The sequence below is a fragment of the Amblyomma americanum genome, chromosome 2 (assembly GCF_052857255.1).
Source record: "Amblyomma americanum isolate KBUSLIRL-KWMA chromosome 2, ASM5285725v1, whole genome shotgun sequence".
Taxonomy (NCBI): domain Eukaryota; kingdom Metazoa; phylum Arthropoda; class Arachnida; order Ixodida; family Ixodidae; genus Amblyomma; species Amblyomma americanum.
The window spans coordinates 147,000,725-147,013,943 of record NC_135498.1 but is presented as its reverse complement, the minus strand read 5'-3'; the positions used below and the strand labels follow the sequence as shown (position 1 = coordinate 147,013,943).

The window sequence follows — 13,219 nt, the reverse complement described above, 5'->3', positions numbered from 1 at the left end:
TGTTTATAAACAAGGCTATTGTCAGACAATCTTTGACCGAAGATATAGAGCGCTGATGGAAAGGGCACAACAAAGTTTTCAAAAATACTCCCAAGGATCGACGACCACCGGATCCGCCAAATTCCTGGTGCTCGCATTGTACACAAAACAGCCCAAGCATAATGCCTCACGTGTTTTGCCTCAGAAGGAAATGAACGCAAATCCCAGTGTGTACAATTGTACCAGGACTGGGGTTTTCCCAAAAAGGATCCGGACGTAACAGTGACGAGACCACGGAGCTTTTCCTTACTGTGTAAGCTCCATTTGGCGACGTCAAGAGATCAATACACGGATGTAGCAAGATGCTCAAAAACAACATCTCATCGAATCCAACTCCGTTTTTCCATAACGCACCTAGTGGCTTTAAACTGATTCGTTCGATATCTGGTCAAGATGGTCAAGGGGAAACCTATCATTAACGAACGTGCAATCTGCTCTTCGCAATCATTTCCGTTTATATTGCTGCGCTAACATTGCAGTGCTGGACGCCGAGGAAGCGCACTTGCCTCGATGGGTACTTTTATAAATATTTTACCTAAGAGTGTGCCATGAAGACGCCAGTCAGTAAGGCACTAGCTCTCAGAATTGTAGCTGCCTAGAAGGAAGGTAGACAGCAGTGCCGATTCTGCTACAAAGAATTTTCCCTTAAATATAGGGAACCAGGGTTATACTTCAAAATATAATCGCACTGAAAAATACACAATACATAAGTTGATGATCCATTATTTCTCAACTCGCAATGAGTGTTTCTATTAGTACAATTCAGGGCATCGTAAAAAAAAGTACTACAAGCATCAGCGATCCAAACAAATAGCAAATGAACCTTGTTCACAGCATTGTCTAAATTAAATACTCCTTGAGTATTAAAAGGCGCGTTAAAAGAGGTGACTTCTAACGGCGTCTGTGCCGCGCTGATCAGTACACGTCGCACTTCGTGTCCGGATTCATCGGAGATCCCGCCGGGCAGTTGAACGCAATGGCAAAGCGGTCGAAATTCATCAGGGCCATATTCGTCCTGGAAAAGAAAGGCTACATTGAAAGGAGCTTTGCATGAATCTAGCACGAGTAGCATTACGGGATGAAAACACTGCAGCTAGGAGCTCATTTTCTGTCGGCAACACAAACTACGATGAGTGTCCTTAAAGTAAGGATGCAAATGTCTGCACGGCTGTGGTAAATCTTTAATCCACAAAACTTTAACTCAGAAGTAATCATCTTGAATTCCCAATTTTTCATACATTTGTCTCAATTTTACAAAATATTGTTCAGCTTTGGAATCAGATTTGGATGCCGCGATCATTTAAGCATCCAGTCTGCCTAGTAAAACTACGTCATGCCTCTTCTTGTGAACTCGCTATCGGCAAATGTTTTTCCAGCCATAGTTTCCATCGGATGAAGTAAGGAGGGCAAATAACTAAGAGATAGTTGAAAGAAAACTGACGCCAACCAATATTTTTAAGTTTAACTAACGTTTCGGGACCAACTCGGTCCCGGGGTTGACTGCAGTGTGCCAGCAGCAGCAGCGGGTCGCTGCCTTCGCTCTCCGTTTGTTAGCAGGTGGCGCAGTCCACTAACGTACTCGGAGGAGAGCGTTCCTGGAGTCCTATTCATCGCCGCCTTTGTGAGCCGGATGTGCCATGACTCCACATGTCGCCTCTTGAACAGGTTTGGTTCCACGGCCAAAACGCTCACCTCCTCGAAAGCGATCCGGTGGTCGGCGCGCTCGCAGTGTTCAGCGAAAGGGTAGGATTCTGAATTCATTAGCCGGATGTCATTTTTGTGCTGCCTTATTCTTTGGTGGAGGTTTTTTTTGTTTCGCCGATCTATCTCAAGAACCCGGAGGCATGGAGTTCAAGTTCATGAAATAAGCCTCACCGCCATGCGCCTTTGCAAAGGAGTTCCATCTTCAATTTTGCAAAGGTCGCCAGTCACAAAATACTGGCTCCAGCTCGGTTTTCCATCATGAACATCGGCTTTGCCTTCTGAGATTTCATGGCACCACGTCAACACAATGTTCGATTCTTAACATCACCATAAATAGCACAGGTCATCCTGTGAGTGGCCGCCGGTGGTTCGCCTCTTGCGTGCGTGGAGAAAGGTCTTCGCGGATTGCACCCCTCATATTTCGGGAGTCTGGATCAACACAGATATTAGTAAAGGGCGCTATTTGGCCATGCGCTTGTGGAGCACTGCGAACCAAGGGGGGGGGGGGGGGCATGGAAGCTTAAGGTTCAAAGTACATGACAGTGTTCCACCTCTCGACTAGCTTCGTATCTGCCTGGGTGGGGTGTGATGTATTCTTACTTTTTGAAAACGCCTCGTAGCTTTGCAAGTCTTTCGTACGACAAGCGTGATGTCAAGAAACTGAAGGGGAACTACGCGCAAACGCCTTTAATGGCGAAGCACGTTGCAGTAAATTGTTGCCGGGTGCATCCTCCCCATCCAACATACTCACCTCATAGTCGCGACGTAAACACCTAGCAGAGGAGGTCGCGAGGGGATTTTATCTTCTATGTTCTATTTACATCACTAGGGCCATCAATTTGCCATAGTTTGTGGGCATTCAATTTGTCAAAGTGCTGCTATCAAATTCTATCACCAAAGCTACCTTTCGGGGTATAAAATTAGCAAAAAGCCGGTCGCAGATCTCGAAGCCTCTCATGCCGAAGGTTTTACAAGGAAACATATGGGAGCTCCCTTTTTGTCAATATAATGTGTTGGGCGAATTGGTGCTTACGATGATCCATAACAGCGCGACAGACGGGACAGAGAAGAGAGGACACAACACGCAGCGCTCTGTGTTGTGTCCTCTCTTCTCTGTCCCGTCTGTCGCGCTGTTATGAATCATCCCTTTTTAGTGCTAGGCGTACCTCCCCTGTCTGCGACGCTGCGCTGGACGACGACGCCAAAACGCGCGCACCTGTAGGCTTCCCTGGCAAGGCAACACTTGCCTGTAAGCTCCACTTTCGTGTATGCAAGGCGCAGTTCTGATTGATAGCACTCAATCTCGGCGAGAGGTAGTGAAACGAGCGGCCCAAATGTTTTTTCTCTGATGTTTTGTTTTAAATTTTTGTTAAGCGGAATAACTTTCGCTTGGATGTTTTAATTTGATTAATTCCTTTTAATCAGCTGTGTACCCACCGGTGATACAATGGGTGCAAGCTTTCCCCTGGTCTGGTGCTCGGCTTATTTAGGGTGAAATACTTAGGAAATGGGCACTTGACCGCCCCTTGAGTAGAAGGGAACTACATTGTGCCACGGCGCTGTTTGGCCGCTTAGGCCCTTGCACCATAAAAAGCCATCATCATCATCACAATGAGAAATCCCTTTATCCAGAATAATCGGCAGAGAAAAAATAAGACTGTCCCCTTAAAATCTGGATACCGAGGTTTACCCTGCTAGGCCCTTGGAGATGTATAACAAGATACGGAGTTTCGAGAGTTCGATGATGTTTAAATCAGTGCGCTCTACGAGAGTTCAGCGGATGAGAATGAGTCTCAGTCTTCGAAGAAAGCTCGCCTTTGCGCCAAAGAAATACGGGAGGACTTTGGTTTTTGTGTAACTGGGGGCTGTAAAAGGATGCTGCTTTGTTTAAATCACAAGCATGTAATGCCTTTACAAGTACCACCGCCCGCAAGCTAAACGCCATTGTTCAAACTTCTGGCTGGGTGGGACGCCTGCGCCACGGACTGCACCCCGCTGTGTCTGTGGCGCCTGATGATAGCGGGCACCTCTTTTTGCTTTGTCTGCGCTTTTGACTTAGGCCAGTCGCCCCAGAGAATGCGCGCTAATGACGGCTTTTTTCTCCGCCTTTAGCGCGCAACTGCGGCACCACGGGCGCGGCTGTTCCATTGCAGTTTTCTTGTTACCGTAGCCAATATTCGCGATCGAAGGTTAGCTCGAGCGGTCTGCGGTTCTCACGGACCAGTCGCGTCAAGAGCGCGCAGGCTTCGGCGAGATCGAGGAAAAAAAGCGAAAGCTGTCGGCGTTCATTGTGTTCATTGGCGTTGGCGTTGACAACGTTCTAGGCTCCGATGATTTTGAGGAAAGGAAGGGCTCACAACTGGCTTCCTGGGTCAGTGGACAATAATAATAATAATTGGTTTTTGGGGGGAAAGGAAATGGCGCAGTATCTGTCTCATATATCGTTGGACACCTGAACCGCGCCGTAAGGGAAGGGTAAAGGAGGGATTGAAAGAAGAAAGGAAGAGAGAGGTGCTGTAGTGGAGGGCTCCGGAATAATTTCGACCACCTGGGGATCTTTAACGTGCACTGACATCGTACAGCACACGGGCGCCTTAGCGTTTTTCCTCAATAAAAACGCAGCCGCCGCGGTCGTGTTCGAACCCGGGAACTCCTGATCAGTAGTCAAGCGCCCTAACCACTGAGCCACCGCGGCGGGGCGGTCATTGGACGCTTCATTCGTGCTTTGAGGTATACCTGGCGTTGGTGAGAGAGAGATGTGGGCTCCATAAATTAGCGCTGGCCACGCAACATCAGCTGCCACCTGTTAGGGTGGAAGGGTGAGCGCACTGCTTATCCAGTGTGCGGGACGCAATGAAAGCTGGTTTTGGCAGTTGCACATCAACGCCATGTACATAAAAGTGATACTGAGGTGTCCACTGACCCAAGGAGCGAGTTTGGCGCCTTTCCTTTCGTGAAAATGATCTGCCTCTCCAGCGTTTCCAACGCCAATGAACTCAATGAACGCCGGATTGTTCGGTTTTTGAGGAAAGGAAATGGTGCAATAACTGTCACATCTTGGTAGACACCCCAACCGCCCTGTAAGAGAGGGGATAAAGGAAGGAAGGAAAGCAGAAAGCGAGAAAGATGAAATCGAAAACTGAAAATTGGTTTTTGAAGAAAGGCGCGGCGCGGCGCAGCGGTGGAACACCTGTGGAACGTCGCATGCGCAGCTGTGGCCTTGCACAGGCACAGAGATTCTTTAATACTAGCCTAGTGTGCTTCATCATGAACTAATCACGTGCGCAACCTGTACATATTTATTATTGTGTAAATAGGTTTTGTGTATATTACCTCTCCCGGCCCCTATCCTCTCTTCCTGTCTCCTCACCTCTTTCATTTCATTTCTCCATTCTGCCTGCTATCCTTTAATTCCGCTGCCCAAGCTCAGGTGTTTCGGTATCAATGGCAGATGCCGGGGCTAGCAAAAATCTTTTCCATAATTTTTATTATCATTTTAATAAACAGCTTACTACTACTAGCCTGGTGTAGCGTTCGCTACAAAAACAGCGCATCCCTGAGAGCGCACCGCTGCTTCACTTGATCTCCGTCTTCTTCGAGCCTCTGCTACCGTTGAAAGCATCCTCTGGAAATACCACATATCGATTTCTAATACCTTCTGGCCTCGAATGACACCCGCTATTTTGGCGTGAGTACCCCATCTGTGTCCCTTACGGAGAGCATTAATCCCGGCCTTGCACTGTGCCGTCTTGGCCATTGTTAGGGCTGCGCGCCCTGCGTCCGTGCGGGGTCAGCTGCGCTCCGCCTGACTCCAAAATCTGCGCCGAGACCCCCCCTCCCCCAACGGTTGCGCACCTGCCTAAGCCTCGCTCCTCTTCGACATTTCTGCCGTGCGTGGCTACAATCAGAGCCACGGCGACTTCGCTTCCATTCCCGTAGATCACTCCATGCATTTCATCCGCCTCTCAGACTTCTTTACCAATCCTAACCGCCCGCCGACTCCCCAGGCCTATGTACTGGAAGACTGTTCCCAGTAGCTTCAGTCGACGCAAATACCCTCCATCGGCACAGTACCTCTCGCTGTATACGCCTGTAACTTTGTTTGGATTAATTAATAAACTTTCAACTTGAACTTCAACTTCAACCCGTGCTGAGCTATACCTCACCTACTAAACACAAGACCTGGATACGGACCCCCAGTACACTGGATATTAAAGCTTACCAATACCAAGTTATCCTCCACCCCAAGGGCCAGATCGACCTTCGGACGCGGGATCGAGGCGTTGAAGCTGTCGCGGCTTCCATCCAACAAGCCCTACATGCAACTCATCTAACAGAAACCCTGTATGTAAGACTCACGGATGTTTCATACACAATCTTTATCGACGTCAAACAACTAAGTGAGCCACTATCTAAGTTCGCGTCTGTTCACTACATCTCGGAGTCTAATCTTGTGCGGTCAACGGCTATACTACCAATCCAGACTATTCCTGTGGAGCGGCAGTGCAAGGAATCACCCGTACCGCCACGGATGACGATCTCATCAACGACGTTTATTCTTCTGCTCACACCATTCTAAGTGCTCGGCGAGTGAGTACCATGAATTAACACAGTCTTACCAGGTCATACTCTATTTAAGGTACTTCGCGCCCCCTTGTACGCCTGATACGCTTGGACATAACGCCGCTGCTACCTTCATCGATGCACCAGATTCGCCTGTGAAAACTGCGGCCACCTCGGGCACCGCTCTGATGTCTGCGCTCAAAATTGCGTTCATTATAACTCCACTGGGTGACATTTACTATATAGCTTCCACCACTGAAGTATCTTGTATTCTGTTAGCTGATGGCGTCAAAATGCTTTGTGAACACTGAAAACTTCACTACTGTTCAGAAATCGCAGATAACGCTCATCCTGTGCGACGCTGAGAACTTCTGAGCCCTTACCTGTGGTGGTTTGGGATAGCAGAAGACGGGTACAAGTAGTAGTAAACGGCGTGCCGCCGACTCTTTTCGCACATCGTCTGCAATGTACGACGAAGAGAGAAGGTGTTACAATACTCCGTCCAAAACCTTCAGGAATCATTACTGGGAAACAACTGCCAAAGGTATTCTTTGAGTAAAGACGCGAGCACGATCCAGACCGCCGGAAGAATGCTACTCAGGGCAAGTGAGCGAAATATCAGCACAACAGCTCTGTTAAGGGCACATTTCTAGTGCTTTTGTCGTTGGTAAGCCTCTGCGGCTGCGCCAGAGCGCCACACCTCTAGCTCTTCAGTCAAGCATGCCCATGCATACCTGGTGTTTCACCTAAGAGGTTGTGCAATTATTAGAAATTGACTTTGCGCGTTCATATCGCATGGTTAAACTGTCATTTTTTAAACTACTGCCGCTCCAAAGTGCATGCGCTTTGGAAAAGTTTGCAAGCAAAGCAACCCTCTGAATAAATCAGGACAGCAATAGTCATACATGCTGTCGCGTAGCTATGTTTCGATAACCCCGAAAATTTGGGCAGGATGAGAAGATACTCATGCAAGTACCTCAGGACGCTTGTTCTCGAGCCTTCCTCCAATAATAATAAATACATGCCGCTCACGGCCATACCCTGCGAGTAGTCAACGTGAACCAGCAGCTGCTGGTTCTGCAGGTGCTGCAGCGAAAACTCAGCCAAGTGACTCGAGGCAAGGTCGAATCAGATAACGAGTACTCGAACCACTATTTCGAAACGAAGTAGACGCTTCAAGATTTTTTACGAATGCGATGTACTTGACCAGAGAATTATGTTGCCAGATAGTCTGAGCATTTAAAGCGGTACCGACATAAAGTTCCTGGGTGTCATTTTTTTTTGCTTTGAAAGAGGCCTACAGGCTTAGTAGTTATGTAAATAAGGTCATGAGACTAGTGCGCACCGTGATTAATTTATTACAAAGGACTTTATGCCGGCAGTTTAGTTCTGAGTCGGCACCAGAGCTGAAGTGCACCTTGACGCCACCGTCGACCGGCCAATCTAGTCTACCACAATATTAATTACGTCGGCCTCACCGGCAAGTTCTGATTGTTCCTGTGACCAGTCACGCAGTACGATGACGTCACAAAAACGGGGGCTTGTCACCAAGACGTCACTCATCATGGTGGAAATGCCGAGCGCCTCCTTGAAAAAAATTCAAAATCCTATTACGTTATGTTCCACTCAACCCCTGCAACTCAGCTTGGTAGAGGGCATCGCCTTACGTTCATGAGCCAAATCGTACCATTTGCTAACATTCAAACATTTTTCTGTATTCCTTTAAGCTTTCAGTCATTTTTCAAAGCTTGGAGCATCTAATTAAATTTAAAAAACTTCACTTTAGCAGGGTGCGTATGGTCGTCAAAACATTTATCAGCATTTCTACCAGGACAACCTGCGAGTGAAGTTAGGCGACACGCATTTTTTGTACCAAACAGAGCCACTCACCATGGCGTAGGACACGAAGAATATCTGGTCCTGGGTGTACGTCTCCATGCCCGTGATCACGATGAGCTTGTACAGCTCTTCGTACCTGGTCATGAACACCCGGTACGCCTGCGCATATACGATTGTGCTTGGATTCAGTTCGAGGGACACACGGTATTTTCTTGCTCGAATACCGCCCTGCTCCAGTGTTGCCACTGGCCTTAAGATGCTATCAGGCCAGAGTGGTGTGAAAGGCGTCCTTACAATTTTTCATGCCCACATTTTAGACACCTACATCAACGTAAGCCTTCAGTGATTAAATCAGTTTCAGGCATTAATCATTTAATAAGTGTGCGAGACAGTTCTCATAGCAGTAGGGCACCGTCTACGTTCACAGCAACTGGTTTTCCTGTCCTACTTGCTTGATGCTTAGGCGTAAATGCCGCTTAAAGCATGACTGGAAGGGACATACGCATGTCAGGACAGGCACTGAACTTTTTTCAATAAAATTTTATTTTGAAGATAAAAGCTGCACAATTTCTTCTCATTGTACCATAAACGAAGGCACAACCATGACCGAAATAAACATGCTGTAGCCGTACGACTTCCTTGCCATAAATTTCATTACTTACCTTCATTATGAATGTACATTCAATTATATTAACGATAGTTATACCTCCTCTTAGCCGATTAAAGTTTTTTCTACTTAAGAACAGGCGGTAAACTGTCACTTGAGAAAATAACAGACACCCAAATACAGGCGGTAAACTGTCACTTGAGAAAATAACAGACACCCAAATTGTTTGCCTTTTTACCCGTCTGTCGTTTTCCCTGCGTTACACGTATTTGAGCAGCGCCGTTGGCCATGCCGCAAGCAGCAGAGACGCACAAGTCGCCCTCCAGTTAATGCATCTTATCGCTTCCTGATTTCACTGCTTGATCATACTGTGAAGTAGCGCAAAGCATTTGATGTGCTAAGATGTCCCCCCTCTAAATATCTGTCCACCCATATTCCACATACATTTTCTTCAAATTACGAAATAACAGAAAATTAGGCTTGTTAGGCTCTGCGTTGTTTTATTTCGATCCATAATATCAAACAACTTATTCACAGGCTATAAGTTATGTTCAGAGTTCCCCGTCTGTTTTGTGATGCCTGTTTTGTCCTGCGTACTTCTGAGGCGACCGCTCAGGCTTCTCGCTGAGCCTCTGCTTTTCTTCTTTCATAATGTTATGCTACGCTGCATCTACGGTATGTGTGCTTGCGTAAATGCTTTTGTGGGCGCTTGGACCAATATTTCGGAGTCCCTTAAGAAAACTATAAAATTCCCTTCGTTCACCACTAGAAGCAAATAAAGAAGTACAGATAAACTTGCTGCACTCGTGCCCAGTGTCCTACATGACAGAAGCAACCATTTGTGGCTATGGTGGCATCACCACCAATTGACGAAATGCTTTGGAGCGCAAGCTGTGTTAGCGTAGTTCCCCCGGTTTAACGTAGTGGTCAGCGTCGACATTGTTCCACGCACAGCCAGGGCATAAGCTCGCTAGCGACCACGTGACCATCCCGTGTCTCGCACCTCGTGCTACTTTTGTCATCGGACGGAAAACGCGATCGTACCAGACGCCGCGAAACGCCTCAAAGCACCTTTCAGATAGACATCCTGAAACTAATGTTCTCCCTAGGTCGCGAAATAACATTTTGTGTCTCTCTCTCGCTCGCGGGTTTTGATCGCACTAAGAAACCTGCACTTGCTGCAGCAATCAGAAATCAAGGCTGGCAGCCATAGCTCTGCCGCGAAAACTGCGACTCACCTTGAATGCTTCCTTGACGGCTGCGCTGTCAGCGACAATCATATCCTCGCTCAGGGTGGTGTTCATCTGTAAAGCAAAATTACACTTTTGGCGGAGAACACGCTCAGTTTCTTAAAACTTGCAGAACCCTTCCAAGCAACTGTCGCCCTTACGTGTGGTCAGCTCTTCTCGACAGAAAAAGTGAGCACAGCCCACTACTCACGAGCTAAAACCTGGCCACAAGGTTAAGTCAGTAAAAAATATCCACGCTACCTGCCTACAAACGGTTTTACATACTAGCCATAGCGTTTCGTTTATGTTGCACTGCGTCTTTTGCAGCGAGAGCTATCATATGCACGTGCTCTGACGATCCACGCGTCGTTCAGTCCGCGATGACGTCACCACCGCCGGCGCTCGCTTCGCGTTACGTTCATCGCCTGCGGGTCGTCTTCGTGCGCTCACGTGTGTTCACATGACCATCCTCTGCACTGCCAATGAGCTTCGTTCATCCTGCTACCTTTATCTCCATTGGATGGGACGCGTGGTCTTGAAACAGCAAGCTAAGCAGCACGCTACGCTAGAGACAGGTAATTTCTCGGGAGCGCTACTACTGTTTTTATTTTGGTTTTTTGAGCGGAAAGATGCCTTCGCTGCTAGCCAGGTTGCTTTGATTGTCTGATTACTAGATGTGCGTGCGTTGCATACCCCACAATGCTTAATAAAAGCGATTTTGAACGGGAAAGAGTTTATGAACATAATTTTTCCATATATTTTACGATTTCACTAAAGCAATCAATATATCTTCAGATCTATTTTCGAAAGGCTTTAATTTTTGCTATTAACGTTTTTGCTATCATCAAAAGCGTCCCTCGTTCGTTTTCTATGGCAGTCTTAACTGCCCCATGCGAGCGATGGACAAATTAAAAAAAAACGCTTCTGCTACACATCAGAAGAATGAACCATTATCTTCGATATTTTCATAACAGTACCTTACAGCTTCCGATATTAAAATTTTTGCTTAGAAATGTTGAACGTGTTACCCGGAAATGTTCGGCTAATCAGAGGCGCCGCAGCATGAATGCCGTTGCGAGCGGGCGTTTTAGAATTTGCCGCGGGCAGTCCGTACACCGCAAGCAGTTCTGCCATGTCACATCGCAGAACAGCCTTTAACCACTACGACGGTACATAGAAACCTTACCGTGGTTAACCACGAAATTGAAAACGTATAGCTCGATTGTATATTAATCGAAATCTTACCTAGCAAAAGAAACTCCTGTTCTTTGTTCATACTGAACGCATACAGCCGCCCCAGGGCACAGGCTGAACCACTGAAACCCGCTATACTCAAAGCGCTACAAATCACAGGCCAAAACCAAACCATAATTGTGGGCGGCTTCAACGCTCAACACGTGCAATGGGGACACGAAAGAATATCCAGGAAAGGAAAGACAGTACTGGATTTTATCCAGCAAAGAGGGCTAATCCAATACACGGACCTCATGCAACCAGGTGTTGACCCCATGAAGGAGACGACCTGGATTCTCTAATTCGACAATCCTACAAAATTGCGCTCAACCTCCCTCGTCACACCCCAAATGAAAAACTACTACAGTTAGGAACTGATAACACGTACCTTAGCGGAAATGATGGAACCACGCCTCACCCCACAATACGAAAGATTCTCAGGCACTGAAACGGGACGTATCATCTTAAAGAAGGCAGGAATACAATATGAAGGATTCTGTAAACACACCTTGTCAATCCCAAGACACGAGCACGAACACTTAATAGTCCATCCTCTGCCCAAAACATGTATCCACACTACGATACTCACAGAAGAAAGGCTAGGGCACAATAACTTTACGATATATTTTAAATTTTGAAAGACACGGCGCAAGTGGACATGGCAGAACATACGAACAGAGACGCCTTTTCGTTGGCAGTTGCCGATCATCGAGGTTCTCCCCTCGCATGGGCGACAATCGATAAAACAAAATTTCCGAAGGAGGCCGAAGAAGCTGCCATAGCTTTAGCCATTACTTCCACCACTGCCAAATACATCGTCAGCGACTTTAAAACCGCAATTCAAAATTTCGTCAAAGGTAGGGCCCCCTGCGCAGCCATCTAAATATTACAAAACATCTCCAATACCCGCCAGATCACATTGATTTGGGTCCCCACTCATTCGAGCCATCCTGGAAACGAGGCGGCGCACCAAGTTGTCCTAGGATTCGTAGTTAACCGGGAGGTGCGCTACCTCGAGCTCAGGTCGGCCGAGGAGCGAGTGACGACCTACAAATAAATTACTACCCACTTCTAGAAAGAAAGACATATCTTCCCAGAACCACATAGATTTCTAAGTAAAACAGAAGTCAATTGGCGGCAGCTCCTAACAGACACTTTCTTTAATCCATACATGTACTCCATATGGTTCCCAGAGCAGTTCAGCCCCGTCTGTTCTCTCTGTCGGCACCATAAGGCAGACACACCACTCATCCTATACTCATGTGATCAAGACAAGTCTGCAGCTCTACCCAATCGAAGTGGGAGGCCGCACTGCTCAGCTCGAACCCGGAGGTTCAACTCCGAGTCAGAGCGGGCCGAGAGGTCGCCGAACGACATCGTCGGTCGGCCACCTGGCGTCCGGCCAGTATGCACCCTCTGCGGCACTCCGAAAGCGGATTTTGCACACATTCTTTATTCTTGCTCTGAGCTCCTTGCACCAGCCGATTGGCAACTCACAGACCTCGAGCGATGTGAGGCTGCGGTGTCCAGTTCTGACCCGGCTGCCCAACGGCAGCTAGTGGACTGGGCTTTGGAAGTCGCTGAGAAGCATCACCTTCCGGCCACGACACGCATCTAAGAGCAATCCCATCACTAGGATGTAACAATTAAGGCTTGCTCTACTTTATAAAGTTTTTCACCGCCACCAACTAGAAGAGGAGCACACCGTGGGGAGGGGAACGTCACCCCAACCCGCGCCTAAGACCTCTTCTTTAATAAAGTTTACCTCCTCCTCCTTCTCCTCACCCGAAGCAAAGCGCACAGAATGCAAGCGAAACACTCACCGCTCGTGTTTGTCTCGTATATCTCTTCGTCGGCTAGCTTGCGCTCATTTAACTAAACGATTCTTCACCGTCTTTGTAGGCTCGCCTTACTGCTCTCCCTGTAGACTCCGGTTGGTTCCCGGCCGCTGTAGTCGAATTTTGAATGAGGCGCCATTCTAGAGGCCCGTGTACTGTGCGATGTC

At 47.6% G+C, this 13,219-nt stretch overlaps 1 protein-coding gene across 1 annotated transcript in view; it reads right to left on the bottom strand.

The window, feature by feature from the left end:
- Positions 1–662: 662 nt before the first annotated feature.
- Positions 663–13,219, bottom strand: part of LOC144120132 (neprilysin-1-like) — a 120,759-nt gene continuing 108,202 nt past the window's right edge. The window contains exons 31-34 of the mRNA XM_077652571.1: positions 9,991–10,056; positions 8,197–8,304; positions 6,690–6,766; positions 663–1,054 (exon numbers count right to left, since the gene is read on the bottom strand). Of these exons, the coding sequence (XP_077508697.1) occupies positions 955–1,054; positions 6,690–6,766; positions 8,197–8,304; positions 9,991–10,056 (351 nt within the window). The 3' untranslated portion in view covers positions 663–954. The remainder of the gene's footprint in view (positions 1,055–6,689; positions 6,767–8,196; positions 8,305–9,990; positions 10,057–13,219) is intronic.